This window comes from Toxotes jaculatrix, chromosome 3, assembly GCF_017976425.1.
Source record: "Toxotes jaculatrix isolate fToxJac2 chromosome 3, fToxJac2.pri, whole genome shotgun sequence".
NCBI lineage: Eukaryota > Metazoa > Chordata > Actinopteri > Toxotidae > Toxotes > Toxotes jaculatrix.
This window is the reverse complement of record NC_054396.1, coordinates 24,052,487-24,079,655: the sequence shown is the minus strand read 5'-3', so window position 1 is coordinate 24,079,655 and position 27,169 is coordinate 24,052,487. Positions and strand designations below refer to the sequence as shown.

The 27,169-nt window shown below is 39.1% G+C and overlaps 1 protein-coding gene across 1 annotated transcript in view; it reads left to right on the top strand.

The window, feature by feature from the left end:
- Positions 1 to 27,169, top strand: part of LOC121179767 (metabotropic glutamate receptor 4-like) — a 114,676-nt gene that overhangs the window by 23,391 nt on the left and 64,116 nt on the right. Inside the window, exon 2 of the mRNA XM_041034788.1 lies at positions 26,006 to 26,222. Coding sequence (XP_040890722.1) covers positions 26,006 to 26,222 — 217 coding nt within the window. The remainder of the gene's footprint in view (positions 1 to 26,005; positions 26,223 to 27,169) is intronic.

Below are 27,169 nucleotides of genomic sequence, written 5' to 3'. Positions count from 1 at the left end.
TGTTGAACCATAGCTTCTGCTGTGAAATAATAAAAGTCTGGTGTGTCAGCAAGAGGATTATTTGAAATACACCACTAAGAGAACAGAAGTGATTATATTAAGAGAAAAAAAAAAAATGGAACCTCCAACGATGATTTTTGCCTCTGTTTCTGATAAGTTTGGAGACTTGGTCATAGTTATTCTAATTAATCTGCCCTACTTTGAAAGGTTCCACTTCCGTCAGGCGTATTCATCTTCTGTGGCCTTTATCAGGGGGCAATGCAATTTTCTCCCCTCCACCACATATCACAGACACAGAAACCAAACTCTGATGGCGACTATAGAACATAGTCTTTCAAAAGAACTCCAGTGGGTATTCATGAAAAATGCATGAGTGCCGACTGCACATGGATGCTCTCTTAAGCTGAGGCTCGGAAAATATGACAGTGACAAACAGTGGTCTGATATGTCAGCATTACTACAAGGAGGAGGAGTATCTGAACGAATGTGTGGGTGTATTGTGCGCTTATATGTATATTACTGACTCAGTGGGGCTGGTCACAGTCCCTTAGGCCCAGACTGTTGTGCCCAGAAACCTCAGAGGTATTTTCTCCGCTGTGACTCTAACTCCAAGCGGAGTGCCCCCAAAAATGTACAAGAAGAAACACTCAAGCTGCCTCTTGTTCCAGTTACATGTTAAATCAGGGATTGTTAGGCTGCATCTTCCCCCATGTCTTTGAAATGAACGTTGTGAGATCAGACAAAAGACCAGTGAGACCACTCACAGTAAACTATTATTCTTTTCTTTGAACTTGGCTACCCATGTAGTCTTAAGATGATTTTGTGGGTGCAGAAAGAGGATAAAACAAATCAGCAAATGGCAATAGTGTTTGATCAGTTGTCAGTGGCTGACTATGAAGATGGCTATGATTCAGTCATCCACGCACAAGGTGCTTTGTATTCCCCTAGTGAACCTCAGCTGATTAAAAGTGTAATTGCACCGCTTTACCCCTTTATGAAATGTGACCCTTCAATCTTGAGGCTTTGCCCTGATTCTCCAAAACAAGCACCTCTAAATCAAATTCAGCGATTGAAGTATGAAACAAGGCAATAAATTAATTCTTGTAATGTCTTCCTGTAATGCTGTTTTGTGGTCACAGTTATCACCGGGGTGACACGGCATGGGGGGCTGATAAGCCGGAGTCGTGCTCACATGAAAGACACTAACAGCTAACAGGCCGACGTTAAGCCCGTTTCCCCTCTAATGCTGATAGTCATGGTCTATTTTAACCAGACCGTGCTGAGCTGATAACTTCACTGCTACATGTTTGGTCCTACAGTGACACATGCAGTAGCTACGGGAGGTGAGGAAAGCCGATTGGGAGGCGGGAGGTGTAGAGGAGTGAAATAAATGAAACAAGACAGATATTCTCGACTATGTTTTGGAGAATCAAGGGAACAATAGGAAGTTAGTGAGGTGAGAAGAGTAAAATTAACTTGAAATGATGAAAGGAGAGAGAAGAGAAGAGATGAGGACTTATTATTGTTAGAGGAGTCAAATGTAACCTCAAATTTCAGCCAAATGTCAGCAAATGCATATTTTACCAAAGGGAGAAAAAAAACAGCTGTTGGGCATGTATCTTTAATCAGCTGGCAAAAAGTGTTACGAATATAATGTTTTCCTTTTTCACAGAAGTACCTCATTTTCACATTTTTGTAATCCGAGTCAACCTAATTATTTTGGGACTCATTTTGGCTGGGTGTTGCCATGTTTTTACTTTTAGCTCATGCCCAAAGCCTCTTCGGTAATGGAATTTGAGCCGCCCTTTTTGGTGACTCATCCCTGTTCCATGAAAGGAAAAGAAGGTCACATTAAATGGGGATTTACATAAGGTTATCTGCACAGCTATGAATTCCCACGCTATTATGGCAGATTGCAAAAGGCGCATAAATGCTTTTGGAGAAACCTCAAAAATTCATTGGAGACAAAATGATTGAGGAATCTGTGGCAGGACACTTTCCCATCTTGTCTGTCAGTACCGTTTGGTGAAGTGCGCACCATTGTCTTTTGTGGGAGAAGAGGTGATGTCATTACTCCATCTTCAGGGACCATTCCTTTCAAAATGTTGACTCGGTAACAAATGGATGCCTATGCTAAAAAGACCCAAGTAAAACAAAAAGACAAATTTCCATGCACAAAATAAATCTTCCTGCAACCTGAGCCCTTTGCTGTAACTGTCAAAATCTGTAAGGCTTCCCATTACTCTGAGAATAACAGGAGAAATCTTTGATGCTACAGCAGGGGACACTGCAACAAAATGGAAAGTTCTCACTTGCCAATATTTATGTTTTCTGTACCCTGTCGAGCGAACTGTTTGTGCCACAATCTGACGCACAGACTACAATATTGTACAAAGATTTACATCCCAGGTGGCCCTGTTCACGATATTGGACATATTTGTAATATTGGACAGCACATAAAAGATACTGATCTATTTAGGCTGGTATTATTCCATATGGACAGGCCATTGATAAGAGCTGTCTAATTGAAACAGCAAGTTGAGAAAGGGATCGATGGTTACACTGATGCAGAGAGCTCTCCTTGTGAGAGTCATATTATTAGATTTCATACAATCTGATAACCCCTTTGCTTTTGATTGATCTTTTCCATTTCAAACATTCAGGACTCGGATCAATGGCTCTGCCCTGCAGCTACTACTGTCAAAGCAGTCGCGGGCCTGAAAAAGCCCTTCTCCGACACCCACATTCGAGTAAAATTGTGTGTTGTGAATTGTCGTGACACAGGACGCATAGCACAGTCACCTTTTAACAATTCTGGCAGTACACTTTATCAACATTATTTACACAGAAGCGTCAAATGAAAGCTATGCTTGTACAATTCTTTCGGTCTTGAGAAGCTTCTGTTGAAAATAATTATGAAACTGATGCTTTTACAGTCTGTCAGATGAGAATCAAAAAGAGCCTTTCACTGTGTCATCTGATCTTTCCACAGTGTGTTTCCAAAGAACTGGGATTTGAGAGTGAAGGGAGGAGAGTGAGTAAGCAGAGCTAAGTGCTCCTCTCTAATTCTCTCAGCTCAATCTCTTGAGATAGCCTACTAGAGCTAGTGGGTGTAGCCATACGAACCAAGGGGCTGAATGAACTGTAATGAGATTAGTAACTACAGTACACAGGAACACCCATTTTATGGGGCTGCATGCCTGGTATTAGATATCCTCCTTCAGCTGGTCCCCCTGCTGTGCTCAGTCTCGGTGTATGTAGGATATGAAAATATAATCCTTAAAGATGAAGCTGCATAGCATATACATGTGCTTCTATAGGTTTAAACCCTATGTCTTTTGTATGTACAGACAATCCTGAGTACAGTGAAATTTACACAGCTAGTTAGAAATAGATAACAACTGAACCATCAGATAATAAGGTATGAAAAAGCGGAGTTGGCTGCTGGGTCCACAGCGTTTTTTCTTCAAGTTGTCATCCCTTTTAAAAATTTTCTTTTAAATGATATCCTCTCTGCTATAAACACTGAGCTGTCCCAGATCATGTAACAATCCTAAAGGTTTATATTGTGGCAGTTTGAATTATTTCATCTTTGTTTATGAGAAATTATGTTTTGTCCATAATTTTGAAACGGTGGATGGGTCTAAATACCCATGCTCCTCTGGTGTCTATGCCGTGGTTGTATAGATTACGTCTTTGTAATTAAAGTTTTAATTGTTGACAAGTTCTATACATTAAAAATGTCCTTACATTTGATTACAGCTATGTTATGTGTTATAACCCATTTATTAAGTGTTCATAAACTGCCAATGAATGCTACATAGGGGGCTTTACAGTGTTACCCATAGGACATCATGTCTACAGCTCCAGATATGTTTGACCACAGACTGAACCACTGAAATTTATGTGTGAAACTGAGCAAAGAGCGACTTCCAGAACTGGTAAAGTGGAATCAGTGTGCAGGAAAAACAAAACAGAAATGCAGCAGTCACAATGTTACTAACTCTCTAGGTCTTACCATTCTGCCTCACTGGTGAAACTTTGATCTGACATTTAGGTTTTGTAATAAAACAGACTATAGTACACACTGCATGTTTTTACCCTTGAAATCGTCCTCATGAAAAGTTAACGTGTTGTCATATACGAGCAGAGAAGAGATAAGCAGCTGATGAAGGGAAAACGAGCAACATGCTCTCCTCCCCAGTGAGCCTCTGTGTTTTGAATTGAGTGAAAAAACAGAAGCAAAAATAACACTGCTAGGCTCAGTCTTCTCGTTTTATCTTATTAAATCCAATCGTAAACACACACATTGAATTAGGAATGATTTACCTAAATAACAAATGCTATTCATAGAAACACCTTAACCCGGGAGACACGGTAGGCTGCAAAAAACCATCATGAATTCATTGTCTGGTCATTACGGACACCATGGAGAAGGCCTACTTATCACAAATTATACTGTTTACCCTCTAATCAGGTTTAACTTCCACAAGGACCTTTAGTGTTTCCCTGACCACCTACACAAATCATTCAGACAGGCTGGCCAACAGAAATCCTCCCATGGTCCTCCTTGTTGTTGCTGTGCCTTATTTAAACCGTTCTCCAGGTCATGTTATCTAAATGGATGAAAAAGGAATAGAGAATGCCCTCGCTGGCTGTAATTTGGACTTCATGGCCACTCTCTGCGACAATGCTCATTTTGATAATTGTTCCAGCAGTAACCCTAAATGATGGGAAATCGAGGGTGGGCTTAGATCATCTATATCCTCTATCCTGATTTAATTCTTTTGGTAAAACATAAGTAAATTTTGTACATTATTATGCTTTTAGAGCTGGAACCAGTTTGCTTAAAGCCATTATTGATTAACATATTTTTCATAAGCTGGCTTTTCCACTTGTAGCATTATAATTGCTCACCCCGACCCCAATGATCTGTGGTGCAATCACTAATGAGCTCATGAAAATCATAAGTTCCTGGCAGGAACAGCGCTCAATATTAATGAACAAACCCTGAGCTGATTTAGGATATGAAATTAAATATGAGGATAAACTAGACCCTATCTGAAGGTTTGAATCTGTCTCCTTTTGTTACAGCTGACGACTATCACAGAGCCCCCACCCACTGCCACCGTTTCCATATTAGCAAGAGGAGAGACAATAAGAGAGAACAGGGGCAGGATCAGCCACATTGGAGAGAGAGTGAAAGACAGTGGGGGAGGGCGCGGGGGTCAACGATAGCAAAGATTGAGAGGCAGTCTGCTTAATTAGGTAGAGTAATTAGGTTGTATTAATCAGTCACACAACATAGTAACCGAGTCTTGGAAGCATCTCCTGAATTATGCAGGAGAAAGTTGGACCATTGCTAGACCACAATGTCTTTTATTAATGATTTGAAGTAAAATGTTAAAGCTAGTAAATGAATCAATTAGTTGACTAAAAGACGCAAATCAACAATTCTGATAATCAATTAACGTGGTTTTTCACTAATTCTACCTTTGAAAATATGTATTTGCTCCTTTTCTCTGTTTTATATTGCGACAAATTAGTCATGTTGGGTCGAGACTGTCGGTTGGACACAACATGAAATTTGAGGAAGCTACTTTGCACCCTGGAAAAGTGAAACGGGCATTGCTGACATTAAACCTGCAGTGGAATACTGAAGTGAACTCGTTAGTAGAAATTTCTCTATATAAATGCCAAACTAAGTGTGAAATCATTTAGAAACATTGTCACCATTACATAGTTTGTCCACCAGTGAGCGCTGATCAATAGATTTTTCATGTGCAATATTTCCAGCTTAGTATGTATTTTGATCATAATTCTGGGGGGAAAAAAACAAATTCTAGGGGATTATTATTGTTAAAAAAAATACTATTTTCAGATTTTTTTTTTTTTTTTTTAATAGAGAAACATTAGCTTTTGTTTGGAGTCATGTTTCTGATCACACAGTGAATGTAAGTCTACTCTTTGTTCAGCTCTGATTTGCTGCCCACTAACTCCTGAGAGAAATATCTGCCTCTTTAACTGCTAAATGCTCCACTGTGTCCACTAGCTAGCTGCTAACTTTGTCTGTCTGCTGTGTGATGCTAAGCAATGCACAGTGGGTTTATTAAGTTTTTTGCTGAAGGTGAGAATTAGCCAAAACAGCAGCTTTGGGAGTCATAAAATCGAAACAAATCACTGAAAGACGCTGAAAGTCGAAAAAAAATGTGTTAATATAAAAATGTTCGTTGTAGCAGATTTAACATTGCACATTGATGATTAAATAATGCAACAATTGATAATTATCAGTTGCAGCCCTAGTTGCAGTATGGCTCGGTAATATCTACAGTAACCTTGTGGGGTGACTTCTGTTTACAAGCTTCTGTGACCTTAATTCATACTTCGTAGACATGGTTGAATCCATTGCAATGTGTCAAATTCAATATTCATCCCAACATCGTGATTATGAATAGATTACACTTTAACTCACTTTCTACTGCCCGTCAGATCTAATTAGCCATGAATAGCGCTCTGAGTGGATTTTTTTTTTACCTCCTCCTCCTTCCTGTCAGCGAGTGACTTGCCAGGCCTCTGTGACCCTGTCTATGTTATAAAGCTGCCCATCATGCTGTTTTAATCATTCATCCAACCGGGCCTGAAAGCAAGCTGTGAACTGCCAATCCCTCCCACCATGTGCCAGGCTGCCCAAGTCTACTGATCAAGGAGCACATGCCAGAAACCGAGTGTCCAGGGACACCATCCCAGGACTATTTGACACATTTCCTCAGCCACCCTTCACTAAACTGTCTGTTGTAGCGTCTAACGCATGGATGATGAGATGTTTCCCTGCATAGCGTGAGGCCTGCTTCTTTGACATCCACTGCAATGCGAGGCGTGCTAGTGTGCAGAATTTAGTTTTTTAGCCCTATTATAAAAAACAAATCATGCACTTAGAGAGAGTGCAACTGTTTTGAATCGACATCCTTCTTCCAATCAAATAAGAACAGAAGAGATCACGAACTCACACGTCTCGACAAGTTTGTGCAGGCTGAGCAGAATAGACCGTACGTCATACTGAATGTGTTAATTACTTTGTGAAATCTGACTTGAAGCGTGATGGAGGGATCTCATTAGAAATATGCCACACCTTTCTAAAGAGGAGAAGCAGGATTTCATGGGAGAAGCTCACAGCTCTGAGACCTCCATTTTCAATGACTCGCTGTGACCAATAGCATTTTCTCCAGCTGTTGCAATTCTCTAGCTTATTCTTGGGGCCGGGGAGACTATCTTACTGACTTGCCAATAAAATGTCTGTTGCCACTGGGAAAGAGCAGGAACCGTCAATTGGTTTCACCTTATCTACCTTAAACATGCCTCTGCTGACTTCATGCTTCTTCCCATTTCTTATTCATTGCAGTTTTTCATTGTTTTCTTTTTCTTTTTTTTTTCCACCTCATCCTCCCTCAGCACATGCACGTAAGGAAATTAGTCAATTACTGAAAATACATTATCAAGCTGAGTTTTTTAACAGAGGCATCAGACACATTTAAAAGAAGTAACTGCACTTTATGAGTCAAAAGTTTAAGGTTGATTTAATTGTCTGTCCTGAAAATTAAAGACAAAGAAGTGTTTTTTTAGATAAATACTTTATACATCAAAGCATTATTCAGGAACCCTTTGATTTGATTCTGTCTCTCTCCTCAAAAGGAGTTTGTATAGTATCAACAGTCGTATGGATAATTGAGTGTGCATGCACTATTTGACAACGGCTGGATATCTCTTTATCTCTGCAGACGAGGGAGGAGGTGAGGCGAGGTAAAAACCGATCGGTCGCTGAGTGCTCCTCAAAATCAGGACTCCAAACAATTGTGGAAATATAGATGACAGAGCCTGGCCAGGGAATTGCTCTCAAAGGGTCTGATTGAAAGCTCATGTCAGGGAGGCTGAAGCAATCAAAGGGCTTGTGTATTTCAAGTCGGAAGAGGTCATGTTGAGAGCATGATAAATCCAACATCCTGATCCACCATTCAAAGGCAGCTGTTTTCTATTGTTGGTGCTGCTCGCTGGTCTTCTGCACTCTAAAATATTGTCTCTTCATGTACTTCGATGTGCAACAGTTTCTTAAGAATGAGACTATGCATTATTGCTTCACTTGCATCCAATTTCATTACCCGTCTTACACACTTAGAGTCTTTTTCTCTGTGATGACAATCTAATGTTATGAAGAAAGAAAGAATATTTAGTTGCAAATGTTTGTAGGTTAAGGCAAAGTGAATACACGGAGGTGCCACCCTGGCAGGTTTGTCAGGCAAACTACTCAGTAAATGAGATGCTGCCTGCTGGCTCGTAGTGCTGCCAAAATGCCAATTAGCAAAGGCACCCAGCACCCGTCTGCTTCACAGGAACAAGTAACACTGGCTAAAAATACTGTGATACTACTAGCTAACACTGTCCAGAATTATTGTCATGCAGCACATAGAAACTTTGTACATATGTCTGCAGTAACAGACTCTTATAACGTTAAAGCTGCTCTGACCAATGTTTTTATGGATCAGAGTTTTCAGCACAATTTAATTCCGACAAATTATTTGTTACCTGCCATTTATTTAATGTTTATAACACACTATAATGTAGCTGTAAGAAGTTATTATGAATGTATTTGTTGACAACTGTAAGTGGAGGTTTCTGTACAAACTCAGTGGATAACAATATATTGTCAAATACACTTGTAATAATATGAAAATAATAAAAAACAAAAGTCTTTATAGGAGAAGTTATAACTGCAGACACATATTGTACATTATCACAAAATGTCCTTTTGTCTGCTTACGACCTTATACTGTGTTATAAACAATTTATTACAGTGTATACTGCTAATAAATGGTAAACTGGGGAACTTTGATGATAAAGTAAGTGTTGTTTAAATAAGTTTTGTATTTACGTGCCTGCAAGTAACCCAAAATACCAACTCCTTATCATCTGCCCTTTAATGCAATGAAATAAAATCAGAGTAAAAGCCTATTTGCACAACAGCACATTGTCACTGTATACCTATATTTTCAATCCATTTTTCTTTTCCTCCACTTTTCCACCTTGTGACACTGCAGGCCTGATCAATGGGCACCCAGCACTAATCATCACAATTAAGCAGGAAGTGTTTTTTTTTTCTCCAAGCCACTATGTCATCTGCATTAACCCCAGCACAGCTTTCAACTACAGGCACATTTTAATAATTAAAGAACTCAGAGATCATCAATAATTGAGTCGTTTATTCATTAAACAACAAAAAGAAAGCAACAGGGGCAGAATAAGTAAGGAAGAGACTGCACGGGTTATCCTGAGCTGACAGGGAAGCTTGATCTTTAGGCTGGAGATTGGACTAAACAAGTTTATGAATTGCAGTGTGGGAGTTATGTCTCTTGCGGTTTGCAGACAGGTTCTCCAGTAGGATGACAGATATGTGGTATGGATAATTGGGCTGGTGATAACTGTCATCTGGGCACTTAATGAGGATAATCAGCTTTTAGTTTGACAGCTCAGTTAGGGCTATCCAGGTTTTTACTCCCTCTACATACATTTTCTAAAAATGTAACAGATCTTATTGTTAAAACTTGAGTTATATAATGTTTGATATTTTAGGTTTTTCTTTTACTCACTGAGAAGTCCACATTTTCCAGAGCAGATGGTGCTTTTGGTATAATTTTCTATACTTCTGTGTAAGTTTTACTGTGTGAAAAAACACAAGCTACAGTACTCTTACCTACCGAACCTACTCCTGATTGCAATCAAGACAAAAGCTGGTCATGAACCAGATTTTATAGTTAAATTATCAAATAAAAGAGATGGAAGCTTGCAAGTATCCCTCCATTAGTCTGGTCTTTTTACTTCATTTTCCCTTGGCTTTGCAAACTGTGTGGATATTGTTAACATATGCAGAGCTGCTGCCATCAGCACCTCGCATACTAATGAAAATCATAAGAAGAAGAATTTTTATTATTGCATTTTAAATTTATTCACAATTAACAGCTAGCAGCTACCCATCCCGTGAAAAGAAGACAAATAATAAATAAATAAAGCAGCCTTTTGTACTCGGAGCTTTGCCTGCACCTGCCTGCACAAAGTGATACTTACATTTGAGGGGAATACTGGGCAGTGTTGTTTTGCTGAATTAATTAATTTGCGATGCACTCAGTGATGAAGGGACAGTTTTTCAAAAGACCATACTTGATACTTGATGATGGTGCAGAGGTGCCGGCAGTCTGCCCTCCATAGTTTTGATTGAAATTGATTGATCTGATTAAATTTAAAACATAAAATTCGCTTAAGCTATTTTGCTGAAATTGGAAAATTTCTTCCTCACAGCATGTTTAATGCTAATGTTACCAAACGGTTATTTTGTGAAGTTTCACCTACAGACCAAAACCAGGCCAGAGCTTCTAAGAAGGCTGTTGTAAGTATGATTTATCACAGTAACCAGAACCAGGAAAAAAATCATTTTCCTGAGTACAACCATTCGTGATTACAGTCACACACCCTAAATCTTTACAGACTCTCTGTTCTTATGAGTTTCATTTTAAGCTATTTATTTTCATTCCCTAGATCTGGAGCACCTCTGTGTCAGTGGTTTTGCAGTGGTTTTGGTCGAATGTTTGATTGTTTACATAATACTGTTTAAAACCTTTGTGTTGGACTCTGGATAGACAAATTATGGTATACACTACAGTTGCAACTCCCAATTATTTGATTATCGATGAATTTGTTGTTTATTTTTGCAATTCTGGATGAAGTATTTGGACAAAAAAAGTCAGAAACTGGTGGAAAATACCTTAAAATTCAGTGTCTTCAAATGTCAAAACCTAAAGATGTTTAGGTTGTGATGATATAAAACAGAGAAAAATAGAAAATCCTCACACTGGACAGTGTATTTTTCAAAATAATTGATTAATTAGCTAATCAGCTAATTCAGCTCATTTATACACAGATTTGAACAATCATCAAACTACTCCAAGACAGTGCATTTACATGGAGCCTAATATTCTGATTATAATCGGCATTATGTATTCATCACTTTTGTGCATATTGCAACTCTCCCTATTAAATGTGTCAATGCATATAAACACCAGACTGTATTAAATCACATCCCATGTAAACGAATGACCTGAAATCTTCAGTCAGAACAATTTCAATCAGAATCAAACATGGATTAACTGCAGCTGGTGCTTGGTCTGTGTTTGTGTCCACATTACATGAAGATCTGTTCCACTTTTTAAAAGTTTGATCTTAAACAATTAGAAATGTTTTGGAGCAGTAGTTTCTCTGTTCTTACATAATTTGTGTATAGTTCACTAAACGTTAGACTTTAGACTTGACAATTAATCCACTTGCTGTGCATCTAACATTCCCTGAAGCTAATAGATGTAAAAGAAAGAAAACTAACTGAATGTGTTTGTTAACAAACACTGTTTGTGGTTTTAAATTAAACTTGATCCTGCTCTGCTATTATTTAATACCTGACAACTTCTCATCAATAAACTCAGAATAAAGACACAATTCAAAAACTTCCTCAAAACAGGAGGCCAGAGTAATGATTCATGAGCAATCGTGCATATCCAGCCATTTTATGAGAGGTCCATAATAGGTTATTGACCAACAGTGAAGTGAGACTGATGTCGCTGTGGAGGCATTTACAATAGCAAACTCTTTATGTCAATTTCACCACAACTCACCTATTTTTTATCTCAGAAAATTAGTGTGAAAAATGGTAAAATCTTTAAATTAAATTGGATTGCGACGCATTCTGTTTGTACACATGCTGTGTACAAATATGTCAGTAAAATGCTTTATGTTTGTAGAGAATATGCAGCAGAGACGCTTTGAGCATGTTATGACTTCTTGGCCTTTTTATGTTTGAAGCAAAGGAAGACTGTGGCATTTTCAGTTTGTTCAGGAACACGGCGCATCAACATTAAAGAACAGAAAATCACACAGAATTTTAAATAAATCCCAAAATGCAGCTGCTCCATTTTCATTCCCATCCGCTGGACGGATAGCTGCGAGTTGAAAATGAAAACACCCGAGATGTTCATATGTAAGCCCACACAAAAAGCGAGCGTAACCTCAGAGCATAACCTGCCAGTACGGATAAGGCTCTAGATTCACTCAAGATTGTGTGTTTAAAGTTGTGCAGATTAAAGGATGACATACAAGCCACGGCCCTTTTTAAGGGTCAGTGCGAGTCACACTGTGCAGCTTTGTGGTCTGCCCAGTTTGGGAAAAATAATTTGGGGCCAAGGGAAACATCTTGCCTCTTCCTGACACTCTGTCCCCAGCAGTGCAATAACTTTGATGGTTGGGTATTGATAGAATCTCGGGGTCTTTAAGAGGACATTCTGTACCTGTGTTATTAAGTGGCATTTTATTGGTTTGTGTGGTTTTATCTTTTTAAGCACACTTCAGAGAAAGAGACCCCGCGGATGACTGCTTTTTTCCTCTTCCCTTCATTTTATAACCATGATTAATAATTTCTGCCAATTGTCGTGATGTATCAGTCACTTTTATATAAGTCTGGAGTGTCATCACACTACATGATTTAACATTTTGTTGGAGGCAAGTTGGTCTTTAGAAGCTAAAGAAGAGTGGATAAAATTTTGTCTGTAGGATTTATCTTCAAAGATGTACTGCCACTGTTCATCTTTTAAGTTTTAGTTTCATCTTTTATTCTGCCCAAACCACCTCTAAAACTTTTTTTTCCTCCTTAGGTACCTGGTCAAAGTGTTGGCAGTGGATGTAGTGTCTGTGTGTGTGTGTCATGTGAAGCTGCATGACTTGTGGACCTCTGCTGCTACTGTGTTGGGTGGGGTGGTTGTCTTTTGTGCTTGTGGCTATTTTTCATCGTGTGAGGGCCTCACTGATGTCTTACCAGTTGCATCAGTGTTAGTGACAGCTGATCAGCCATGCACAGCAGAGGAATCCCCCATGTGAGCTCTGTGTTGTGGAGCAGGACACAGGGATGTGGCTGCTGTGGCTGGATTTTGTACCTGACTGCTTGGATTTGTTTTGATTTGTAGTGGAAATACTGGAGATGATTCAAGACTGTCTGGATGCTGTTTCTTTTTTTTACTCTGGCAAAAAAAAAAGTAGATAAATAAAAATGACCTGTGAAGGTCGACTTGTTGGCCAATAAAGGCGCTGGCCACAGCGCAAGTGTGTGAACACCAGCCTTAAATTGTATATATATAATTTATCTCATGGGTAAATCTGTGTGCAGCTCACCATTAATAGCCCTTTCTCATGGCAGATATTTTGACATACTATAGCAGGAAAAAGCTCAGGTGTAATTCATAACATGAAGGATGGTTGCACACTGACTCATTAAGATGGCTTTCTATGGACACTTCAGTGGACCTGAGCATCACTAAGGTTATTAGTTTCACTTGTGCTTTCACTGTTATGACTGGTCAGGTAGTTGTTGTTGTTTGGCTCACAAATTCAGATATAAAATACACCAGTAGTCCAACAATCAAAATACTGGATTGTCCTTTTTGCTTATTGAGTTGGCCAAAATTCAGATCAAGTCTAAAATAAGATTGCTCATGAGAATTCGGAGAAAAAAAAAATTCAAGATGAAAAATTCAAACTTATACATCACATTTTCTTTAATAATCTCAGCAACAAACACTGTTGTAATCAAAACAATACTGCCCTTAAAGAATTGTAAAGAAAATACTTTGAGTTGCCAGTTCATTAGGTCGTCTTAGCTTCAACTAATGCAGTCTAATACAACAGTCTTCCAATAAAAACCCTGTATTTATGAAGGTGCTTATTCTGTTTTTTTCAGAGAGGCGTAAATTCAACTTTATGGTCAGTTTGGAGGCTGTTGTTTGTAGTGCTGAATTGTAAGCATGTAATTTTTCTAAGAATTAATCTACCCTGATTGATATACAAAGGGTGGACAAATGAGGGTTGTCCACATTTGTAAAAGAAAGTAAAAGCTAAAGGGATCTAATTAAATAACTCTAGGATCATGTATTTTTACATTCCTTTGGCACAGAGACAATTTTCCATGTTGTTAATGTCATTGTGCGAGATCATCCTCTACATTAGTTATGTGAAGCTGCCACTCATTATCTCGACATGGTGCCTTATTGTATGGTGCAACATAAAGAAAACTGAAAGTCTGTGAGCTGGCAGCTGCTTACAGGCTAATAAACGGTTTGCGCTTTATGAGCTTAAAGTACTAATCATCTTTACTAATATCTAAATGCAATCTGAACCGCCAGCCTGGAGCTGTGATGTAAATATTTAAAGTCTGACATGTCAGTGAGCTCTTCATTCTGACTCATGTTTGAAAAGGAGTGTGTGCCCATGTGAAGAGACAGTTGTGGTGGCAGGTGATTTAAGTAAACCAAATGGGTCAAACAGGTGGCTGTCCCAGTTGGCAGCGTTGGCGGAAATTTTCTTTGCCACTTTCCTCGCTCTGTTATGGTGCAGGTGTGCGTGCGTGCGTGTGCGTGTGTGATGCAGTGCAGCCGGTACTCGATAACCCCCTCAGAGGTTTGAATGACATGCTTCCCTTGGAACGGCGGGAGGCAGAGCCATATCAGACTGTGATTGATGGTGTGAGGATGCTTTCAATGATGGATCTGTAGGACAGGACCAGGGCTGACTGTGACACACTGAGCTGCCAAAAATGGTGCTGGAGTTACATCCTCTGTGGTCAGATTTCAGATATTCTCATGCTGTTGTCTCACGAAATTTGAACAACTCCCCTGTACTCACACCACTGATTACAGACAGAAATGGAGCTGTATATTTTTTTTGGGGGTGGGGGGCGGGTCAGTCCTCGTCTCTACTATACAGGGGATGTAAAGTTGTTTTTGGCTCACTAAAACAACAGTCAGACCTCTTTTACGTGTCATTGATTGACTCAGTGGTTTTGTTTTCAACAAACTTCAGCACCTTGAGGAAAAGGGTCACAAGAGGTGCTGTCTGTGTTGCACACAGAGAAGGGAGCAAGGAGATTGAGACCCAGATAGCAGAGAGTCGATTCCTCACATACTCTGTCATAAGGTCTTTAACAGATGGGGGGAATGCTATGTTTAGCAGATGAGAAGTGCTTCAGAGACCCTTCGAGCATGTTAGATATCCACAGGGACCCCAGAGAACCTGAGAGAAAATTTTTAAGTGTTTGGTTTTAGGGCTGCAACTTTCATTATCAGTTAATCTGGCGATTATTTTCTCAGTTAATTGATTTGTTGTTCCGCTGTCACACGGTCTTTAACAGACGGAGAGATGCTATGTTTAGCAGATGAGGAGCGCTTCAAGGAACCTCGGAGCATCTTAGAAATCCAAAGGGATCTGAGAGATGATGAGTGACTGAGTTTCCACTTTCAGTATGCACCACCTCACTTTGCATTGTTGCTGTCTGTTTTACCGTTGAGTGTTTGTTTGTGTGTTTTTTGAGGAGTAGTCAAGTGTGAGCAATGTGAAGGATTGAAGCTTTTTTTTAAACTGAATATGCGCAGATAAAGTGGAGGTTCTGTCACTTTATCTGGATCTTAATTATTATTATTTTACATTAAATACCAACATTAAAAAAAATCAGTTTGGTTAAAGCAGCTGGTGCTTTTATAATAATTATCTGTAAAATGACAGTGTGTACCTGCAGCTCCTCTGTGCTCATTGTTTAGCTGCCTGTTCTATAGATTCACTGTCTTGGTTCACTCTCACCGCTCTCATGCTGTCGTACACTAAACAGCAGAACGGAATGAGTTTGCAGTTAGCAACTAGCTGGTGAACAAAGTGTAGCATTTAGCAGCTAAAGAGCCAGATATTTCCCCTGGGAGATGGTAGAGACCAAAATCAGAGCTAGAAGAGAGAGAATAATTGACTTATATTTGTCAGGTGATCAGAAACACAACTTAGAAGTACGGAATGTGTTAATACGCAACTGTTTACAAACAAGTTGATATCAACTTAAAAAGGTGATATGTCAGTATTGTGGTATTGTGCAGCTTGTTTAAGGTTAAGGTTAAGCTTAATTCTAACAATACTGAATAACTTTATTGTTAATTATTTTTTTAAATTTTGTAAACCGGATAATTAATTGATTAATCATAACAGTATAGATAGATGAATTCATAGTGTATAAAGTTGCTGAAGCCTTAATGTTACTTGCGTAGAAGAATATAGTTTTTCTTAAGTAGATTTCAACATAAGTAGCTCTTCTGATGGCAGTTCTATAACATATGGTCATCTTGAAAGGACCAATATGGCGTCCAGACTGTAACTGCTTCAAAGCTCTTCCAAGTGATGACCATATTTTCTATCAGAAAATATTTTTCACAGATTGACATAAAAGGAAAACAGTCATAAAGCGAAGTTCAGTGAAATATCCTGCTAATTGTACTGTAAACCCATAACTGTAGCTTACTCTGTCAATTATAATCAAAAATCTATTCAAATCTACAATATAGTTAAAGACTTACAGGTACATGGAAAATAGAAACAAAGTACCAGCATTTAGCTGCTTATGTGCAGGACACAGTTTAAGCTGAAGTATAAATGATGGAGTCTGTAGCGCTGATGGATTATCACTGACTGCCATAAACAGAAACAACATTCACTTGCTGTCTGAAACAATAAACTGCATTAAATGTTACTGCACTGTGACAACTTGATTTATCCGTCATTATTGTTAAGGTTAATTGACTTCCTCCTTCATAGGCTGGAAAAATTGAACAGCTCATTATGGGGTCTGAGGTTCTGCCACAGGATTAAACAACATTCAGAAGTTCTCCAAGTTCAGCTTCTCTTGCAGCACAAAGCCACTGCTCTTACCTTTTGTACCTTTTTCAAGAAATTCCTGGAGTTTGTCCAAGCAGAAGCGATGTGAAGAAGTAAGGAAGGTCTCAAATCACCCACTGTTTTAAGTTTGCAGGCTAATGTGAGTCACCTTTTTTTATTTGCTGTCTGTAGAATTTTTAATAGAATCTCAGGTCAGACAGAATGCTCTGCTCAGTAACTGTAAGGTCATTTGTCTCATCAATTCCAGACAAAATCAAAGGGATGGCAACTCGTAGAGCTCATCTGAGCATGCAAAGCAGAAGTGCAGCACAAAAATCAATATCTGGAAAGTCTTTCAACAGAACAGACAGCAGACATGCATGCACAAACACCCACACACCCTCAGTGTGCAAGGTAGCATTTTAGCTATCTGGTTTGCTCATGTGTGATTTTGAAGTTTCCCCTTGTGCATTTGATTACACTGCTCAGAATTTTAGCATCCGCAGACATGGTTTTATTTGGTCAAACAGTAATGATATCTTTTACAACAAACTTGTGTTATAAGGTGAAAATACAACTTTTTAAAATCAGCCTGCAATGAATGATTACTTTCATTATTTTATAATTTTTTTTCGGGATTCATCAATTAATTATTTAGGAAATATCAGAAAATGGTAAGAAATGGCTGTCACTGTTTCCTTAAGCCCAAGGTGACATCTTTAAATGTCTGACCAACAGTCTAAAACCTAATGATATTCAGTTTACTTTCACATAAGACTAAGGAAAACAGAAGATACTCACATTTGAGAAGCCGAACCAGAGAATTTTGGCATTTTTGTCTTAAAATATTACTCAAAATGATTGATTATTAAAATAGTTACCAGTTAATTTTCTGTTGATGTACTGTTAATTTCGATTAATTGACTAAATGTTGCAGCTCTACATTAAATGGTCTATTCTGGCTCATAATTCAGCATGAATTGGTCTCTTCTGGGGGTTCGTTTTGGCCGGAGAGTATTTCATAAATTAAGCCCATCTGTACAGTATGTCAGACATCAGCGGGGCAGCGAGTTCGATGGAATTTTTCCAGGTTTGAGGACAAACATCTTGAGGCAGCCACCTCATCCTTAACGGTCACGTCACCGGTGAGTTCAGCTCAGTTCACGAGTCCTTTTTGAAGAGTTACCATCACTTCAGTTGAGCTGAAGTCGGCTGCGGAGAGACTTCGGTTCCCCAGAGTGATCTGCATGATTGAAGTAGGGTGATGTCAGTCTCTAAGACAAAGCAGGATGAGCTCAATGTTATTGGCTTTGCCTTCTCTCAATTCAATCTAATGTCAAAATATTAAATGTCAAAACCGAGGGATGGAAATATTATGAAAAGGTCTAAAGCATGCCCAGAGATTTTATCGCCAGCCTCTTGGGGCTGAACATTTGACAGTATGACCACACTGCATGGCTGGATCTGGCAGCAGCTACTGAAATTAGGCAGCATTATTCTAGACACAGTTTACTATTTAAGCTCAGTTAACTGTCATCCTAAACTCATTGTAACCAAGTTGCACGTCAAAATAAACACTGAAAACAGAAGAAATGAAGTTCAAGAAAATAATGGAGATAATGAATTAATTTTCACTGTTATACAGGCCCTTTATATAATAATCCATCAGTCTGAATCATAGCCAAATGTCCCCATTGTGTTCAGTGCTATGTTGTTGTTCATTCCCAGAGCAGTGAGAATCTGTTTTGTTATATCATTATGCAGGAATTGGGTTTCTATTCAGGAGGTTCAGCTATTTGCTGCTCCACTTACCCTGACAGTAACAAAGTGAAACTTTAATCTCCCCTCAGTGTCAACAGCAGCTGATAGCAATTAAGGAGAAAGCCTGGATACTGAAGTGGTGCGTTTGACTCAAAGAGTTCACTCGCATCCCTCGCTGCAAAATTTAAACGACTTCTCTTTATTTTGCAGCCGCTGTCCAGACCCGAATTTCTTCACAGGCCCTAAACTGCATTAAGAAGCTATGTGAATGAAATAATTATGTGCGTCTCTATTGTCTAGGCCCGTGCAGATGTTGAGGATGCATGAAAACAAAATATTATAGTTATTGTTGTTTTCATTGCAAATGCTATTTCTGTAATAAGTGTCCATTATGCAGTTAAACAACATAAATTTGATGTTGTAATTTCAGTAAATTTAATCTGCATGAAGCTGGAGCAGAAAACTGCCGGCGTTATCTCTGCCTGAATATAGCGAGTACCCTGCCGTTGTGCCCACTGACACTGAGGTATAATGCAGCCTTTGCTGTATTGCAGCCAACACACAAAGCCCCCGCTGTGAGAGTGAGGAGCTTTTCGCACTGCAAGCTTTGCTGTTCTGTAGCTCTCTGACACCGAGCAAAACAATGCCAGAGCCCGCTGTTCATGAGTGCAGAGCAGTCGTTGAACTGTTTAGACTTTGAAAACTGGCAGATGTTTTAGTGCATGATTATCATGACTGTTCCTCTCTACATTTGCACTTGTTTAAAGACAGCAGGCAGAGGTGCTAAATGTTTATGATGTTGGTAGAATTGCCTAAGGGCATTGGACGTGGGCGGGTTAAAATGTATTTATTTTAGTGTAGTGTGTGTTAAAAATATATCCTAATTTAATGAAGGAGCTGAGGGACAATCTGGACTCCAGACACGGGAGCAATTTGAGTCTAATTTTCATTATGTGACAGTTTTGTGATAAAGAGACATCTGTCATAAACCAAAAACATACTGAACAATGTAGTCCCCAGGAAAAATCAAACTTAGTAAAAACATAATGTTACTTGTTACAACTAACAATTATCTTCATTTTTTCTCAATAAATCAGTAAATTGTTTGGACTTTGAAATGTCAGAACATAGGGAAAAAAGGAGCCATCACAGCTTTCCACAGCCCTTGCTTCAGAATTTGTGCTTGAAAATGATTTTCGATAAAGGTGCTGTGTGAAGTTTTTTGTAAACAAATAAAACTGAAACTAAACAAAATGTATGTTTACATTCAGTGGTAGTCACCATGGTGTGTATACCTGAGGTGTAACAAATACGTTGAGTGCATTTCCTTCCAAATAAGACATTTGCAGATCCGATTTTTTTTTTTTTTTTTTTGTGTAAAGTTCGAAAGTTGCATTGTTTACATCATTGTCTACTCACTAGCAGTCTTCTTCTTCACTGCCTTCGTTGACACATTGCTGTGTATCATTACCATCACTGTGCAGCGGTGGTAATGATCGTTTGAAACTATTGACAGGTCTGTGTGTTGCATCACCTGCATGTGCGCCCTCAGATGCATGCACAAGACAAACTACTTCACAGCACTGCTGGGGTAAAAACTCCACGGGGTACCTTAAATAATTAATCAAAACTGAATCAGTTAATCCATTAATCGTTTCAGCTTTAATCACAATGTAAATCCCTCATTTCTTTTGAATCTTTTTTTTGAGTCATTTAAAGGATTTTGTTTTGAAAATTATATGTTATATGAAAACAGCTTCTTTTACACTAATTATGAGGGAATACACTTACTGGTTTTGTTGTTTATTGTATTTCTTTAATCATATGGCTGGGACTTAAGAAACACAGCCCGGCTTAGCTTGTGCGACGTTGCAAGTCAGAATTCTTCTGTGCTGAAATGAGACTGCCAAGTACTAAGGATAAACTGTGTTTACCCGTTCATGTTTTCCATATGCAGCGTGATTGAAGCAGATGCTCTGCATTTGGACTGCGCTGCAGGTTGCAAAGATCTGTCAGGTGTCTGAATTACAGATGCAAATATAGTCAGCTATTTTCCATTCCAACATAATTTGCACAGAAAAAAAATACTGCACCTACACCTCAGGTCCCAACATTATCATCATTAAGTTGCTCCTTGTCTCAACAGGATGCTCAACAAAGCAAACAACAGTTGAGATAAATGTGGTGGCAGATAGTCTCTAAAAGGTCTGAAACGATGCTGTAAAGCATAAAGGGATGCAACACAATATTTCTATGCCAAATTATAATTTTAGGTATTAGGCTTTAGGGCCTAAGATGATCTTAGGGCATTTGAAACTGTTACTATTAAATGTCTTGAGGGCAAAATATGAGTTAGAAATCAGGCATTTCAGAGTGAGATGTCAGTTTGTGGAAATAATCCAGGAAAGATTGATGCATAAAACTGTACACCTAAATATCAACGTATCTCCACATGAATTCGGGAAATACATTACTACTTGAAATTTATGAATTCTGTTGGTGTGACTAAATAACAAGCAGAAACAGGTACTGCTCTAAGAGCTTATTTTTTTAACAGCTAAATAGACATAATACAACATGCCGCTGGGGCATGATTCACACTGGAATGCCTTGATGTTACATTCTATCTCATGCATAACAGTTTTTCTAAAATTGGTGTAAGAAGTGTTTTCTCACTGCATTCACAAACTCCAGTGCTAAATGCTAAGAGCACAGACTAAAGTGGGATGGTGAAATATTCTGGTCAAGACAGAAAATTTGCAGATCTCTCTCGGCAAACAGCAACTTGTCACCTTCACAGACAGTGACAGATTGTCAGGGTGACGCAGTGTTACAGAAATCTGCTATTTTCAGCCCTAACTTGTACCTGTTAATAGTTATGACAATTAAACAGCTTTGCAGTCTGCTGAGTCTTCTGCAGTGAGGATGTTGGGTGTCATAACTGAGAAAGTCACATGCCAGGAAAGGAAACACACTTTTCCCCATTTAATTACAATTCAAAGAGCTCCTTCAAATAATGCACTTTTGTTCATTTTAGATGCAAGATAAATATCAAGGTGTTCAACACTTTAATCCATGCGTCATGTTGTGCATACTCATGAGTTGTCCCTTTTTCTTCACGCCTCTTTAGCGGTTTTCCGTCAATATAATGTAAAGAAACACTTGATCATTTGGTGCAGTGCAGACCCATCTGTCTCTGTACGATTCCTAATATGGGAGGGAACCAGAAAAGGGCAGCAGGAGGGAGAATAGAGCAACACACCTGGAAAAAGAAACAAGTCCTTAATAAGATGAACCATTTTTTAATTACTGTAATATAACAACACAGTAAATTAAATTGCAGGGACACAGACACATCATGTAGTTTTAATTCCACTGAGCAAAGCATTTTTAAGCATTAAAAGCAATTACAGGAATTCTTGTAGACCTTATTAGAAATGCCACCAACACTTCTCAATAGAGGAGTAGCTGTAGTAAAGATACTGTACGTTTCTCGAGGAGCCTTTTAGTTGCATTAAAAATTTCTGCCTTTTTCCTCCTGAATAACCTCAGTCACTACTATGTTGTGCTTTTAGGTGAGCTTGTAAAAATTCCACTCCATGAATGCCCTCACTTCCATTATTATGTTTTCCATATCATTATTTCGTGTTTTCCCATACCGAGGCTCGCCCAGGGAATCGTCTTAAGGTCCCGGTACTGAAGCGAAGCACCTCAATGGCTCTGGCCTCTAACCTATCTTCATGAATACATTTCAAACCAAGCTATGGTAGCTTGGACAAGCATGGATAAGGCTGCGGTGGATGCAACTGAAAATACCACAAATAAACTCCATGTACCAAACAGGGGGAAAAAACACTACAAAACCTACACATAACACAATATTCACCAAAACAAAACGAAAACATGTCAGTTGTACCCTGAAATACAAGTTACATACAAATTCTGTACAATTAAATATTGTTTTAGCAGTGTTAGATCCTGTTTTGTTTTGGTGTTTACTGTTTCCAGCTCCAGCTTGATCAACTGACTGACAAGCACCTGTGCTGGCTTGAGGGCTGAGTCTATTTAAGCAGGGTGTTGTGTTTTTTTTTTTTTTTTTTTTTTCTAACTGTTCTCTCTCTCTCCGCCCTGGTGCAGCAGCACCTTTGTGGTGGCTGGTATATGCTTTTCATTCATTTATTCATCTATTTCAACATTCATGCAGCAAACTTCTACCCTGGTGTTGCGTCCATTATTATGTTCGGTGTTCAAGCTAGCCCTATCAGCAGTTAGTATAAAAACATACTTTACCATTTTATACCAACAGGAAGTGACACAAAAGTCAATCAAGCTACAAATCTGGAAAGCTAATGCCAATTAAGCTTCACTGCCAGAGTCATCAAAAGATGTAATACAGATTTTTTGTTTTCCAAGATTTCTTTTCATTTTATTTATTTTTTTCCAGCTGTGAGTAGCTCCTCAATTTCCTGTGTGCATTGCATCCACAGCACACTGAAGCCTTCTGCTTTGGGTATACAATATTTTGTTACTTTTTTAGTGTGAACACATCTCATATTGAAAACCTGCTTAGAATCAGCGTGTAGTAATGAAACAGGACCCGCTGACAGATTAGATGAAACATGGACATACCGAGACACAAAATTAGGCCAACAGATCAAACACAAGACAAACGCAGGCGGAGGAGTTAAGAGTGGAACGGCTGCTCTGCAGGTGAGGTGAGCTGACTCTAACCAGGCAGGCGAGTGAGTGAATAAAATATTTCTCATTTTGATAGGAGGTAAGAAATATTGAAGAAAATACATAAGTAATAATGCACACGGCAAATTAATATACTAGAGACGCCCCCACCCTCCAAGTTGACATAGCGGCTAGAAGTGTAGACTCAGACATAACCCTGAAAGTCCAAACTACACAAAATAAAACAAACTATTAAAAGCTTCTAACAAAAGAGTGATGCATATAACAGAACTTACAAGAACAGAACTACTGTTGCAGATTACTGACTTTTGTGAAAGTTTTGACATGCAGATTTAATCATAGTAGATGGAATATTTTTTACACTCTCCCCTTTGTGTTTCATTAAGTAAAAAGATTTTACACCTGGTTTTAACAACGGTGATAGATTTTTTTACAAATATTAACCCTCACACACTGAAAGGATGTAGGTCTATGAATTTTGACTATGCCTAGTATTATATCTGTGGTAGTCTTTAGTAAGTGCAAACACCTGTGAATAGTCTGGTACCTGGCCATTTAGGCATTTATACACGACTGTCTGCCATTACTGACCCCTGCCAGCAATGGTGAATCATTTTAGAGATTTTAGTGGTGCCTTAGCACACAAACAGCTAACACACCTACACACGACTGGTTTATGCAGACTCATTAGTGTTTTCTGGATAATTTATAAGATCCCTTCCAACTAACCACCTTTCTGTGTGTGTGTGTGTGTTTTTTTTTTTTTTCCATTTTTCTTTTCTAACCTTGCCTTGTAGTTACTGTATCACAGGTAGTTTGTTGTCAAGGACCGGCCAAGGTTTAAGTCAGTCCAGATTTCATTTATATATTTTTAAATATAAATAAATAAGTGAGCAGAGCCACAGCGTTGTTCCTCTTGGTGGGAGGAGGTTTCCTTGTAGTCAGATGTTTAATATCGGGGGTTATTTGTGTGTGTGTGTGCGTGCGTGCGTGTGTGTGTGTGTCCCAGCCTACAGGTCTGCTGTCTGTGATAATGAAATGCTGCATGTGGCAAAGAGGCATCTAGAGGGAAAACAGGGCTGTTTTTCATTAGGATCATGTTTCACCGAGTGCACCCTCCCCTCATTTTGTTTAGAGACTCAAAAACATGACGACAGATCCTCGTCAAAAAGGCGCACTGTGTATGATTACCAGGAAACACCCCTGCCTTCTGTTTGGTGAATCAGTGTGCCATTGAAATGAAACATTCCATTTGCACATACACAGTTTTACCTATTACAGAAAGCGACACGGTGCAATCCCTGAAAATAGTCACCTGTGTTGAGAAACAGAACGACAACCACCAGAAAATGATCTAAAAGAAAGGCTTCGTGCTTTACCTATTTATTTTTCCATTTTACATAAGTTTCTTATGTAATACTTTTCGTTCTTTGTAACATCCATTAGTAAAATCTTTGGAGCAGTGGGAGTAGCAGAAGCCGGCCATGATGCAACTTCTCGCATTTATAAAGCTTGACTACATTTATTTCTATCTAAGTAAGAGACAACAGCTTAGCAAGCATGTTGTAGTGGGTAAAACATGCTATATGCTAAGATGCTCAGAAACACGTATATGTTTAGCAAGTGATCCCTGCTCATGAGTCTGACATGCTCATCATCTCAGCTTGTGGACTGGCCAGCCTGCCGCAGCACAGGGGAGCACTGAGGCTGGGCGTTAAAAGGCTCAGCGGGGGTTCAGGATCAGTAGCTCTGTTTTAAGTCTCAAAAACAAGGCAGCTTGTTGGATGCCACCAGACCTTTCTTTGAAAATCTGGTTAAAATTTTTACTTGTCTCATGCTTATTCCCTTGTCAAAGATGAAACAGAAATAATTTTTTTTTTTTCGAGCCAAAGAAGAACAAGTTAAAAGTCACGTTGAAGTCAAACATGAAAGACCACAAGAAAATCAGCCAGACATCTTGGTGCAGTCTTGAAGTCGGTGCAAAATTTTAATGACCAAAATTAAGATTATTGCAAAGTCAGTCGACTGTTATCCCAGGAATATATCATGAATAAGAGGAGATTCATCAGCACTTAGAACAGCTTGTCAATGTGTTTAACCTCATCAGGCTAAACTACAGTTTCTTTCGCGGTCTCTCTGAAAAATCGATCAGGCAGCAGCAGCTTATTCAAAGCGTCCTCACTAAAGCCAGGAAAGTAGATCACGTTACTCCAGTTCTCAGATCTCTACACTGGCCTCATTTTTGTCAAAGAACGGACTATAAAATAATACTGTTGGTCTGCAAAGCACTGAATGGCTCATGCATTTCTGATACACTGCTACATTATGAACCATCCAGATCTCTCAGAGCAGCATTCAGTTTTTATTCTCCATGTATCTGGAAAAATGAGGTTTGCTTGAGCTCCAGTTTGTTTAAATCAAGGCTTAAGATGTTCCTGTCTGCCACAGCCTTTTTTTAAATTAAGTTTGGGACTATTTATTCATATCTTGCACTACACAGTGGCTGCACTGTAATTTGTATTCTTCTGTTTAATATATCTTGTTTATCCTCTCTTTTGTTTTAGTCTTTTTAAATCCTATTTATTTGTGTCTTTTTGTATTGCCTTGTGTTTCTTTTATATCTTAATGCCTTTTATGTCTTATGTAAAGCACTTTGGATTGCCTTGTTGTTAAAGGGTCTAACAAAAATGCCTTGCCTTGTGTCTATATTCTTCACTCCCTTCCTACTACTTGGAGCTACTAGAAGCTCATAATGTTATCAATATTCTTTCTTTTGCAGATACCCCAGGTGAGCTACGCTTCCACAGCACCAGAGCTCAGCGACAACACCCGCTACGACTTCTTCTCCCGCGTGGTGCCTCCAGACACCTACCAGGCCCAGGCCATGGTTGACATTGTCAAGGCCATGCGCTGGAACTACGTTTCCACCGTGGCCTCTGAAGGAAACTACGGAGAGAGCGGCGTCGATGCTTTCATTCAGAAGTCTCGGGAGGATGGTGAGTACTCTTGGCCTCATATATCATTACCGCCGGGGCGTGGGAAGATGTTATCCATGCGAACGTACTGCACAGTAGAAAATCGGTGAAGTTCGGAGACATGCAAGCAAAGATCGATTAATGAGGTCGAATGAGAGATTTGATCCCAGAACATACAAACAGCCAGAAATTGAAGGGAAACTTTAATATGTAACATTGCAGAGCATTCAGATGCCTTAAAACAGCACAGGGTGTCTGTCTGTTACAGCTACACATGCAGTTATGATATGAAGGGCTTTAAATCCCAAGAATCTCAGTACAGAATCAGAGGACTTGTGTGAAATGTGAAGGGGCTGTCGGTACTGCTGAACCCACTGAGGATTAACTTTAAAGAGCAAATAAACACCCCATTTTAGCTTGAACATGCCCTTTCACCAATTCAAAAAATAGATTCAAACCCTGACACGCACCGCCCCTCCCCTCTGGTACCCCGTGACCTTTGATACTCCCACACCGCTTATAGCTCTGTCAGATCGTTGCTGCAATGCTCCTTGATCTCTCTCCCTGTGCAAACCAATGCATTTCAACTTTCAGTCGTTTTAATGTCTAGATAAAACATCTGACGGCCATCCAGAATTCATAGAACCATAGATACATATGCAACTCATTCTGTTCTATATTCTGTACTATGCTGGCCAGGAACAGCTTTTATTCACACTAGTTTTTTGGGGTCCATAGACAATTACTGGATTTTCTCAGTAAAAAGCAAAATAACTTCTGTTGTAAAGAACAGAATGAGACCAGGTTCATTTTATAGTGTAGTAAATTGACTGTACATGTAATTTACAAAATCAAAAAACTGTTACGTCTGGTCGACTCTGGCTGTGCAGTGAAAGCAGCACATCAGCAGAAGCTGTAGTTCTCCATTTTTGTCCAGTCTCTACACTGGACCTGTTCAGCCACAGTAC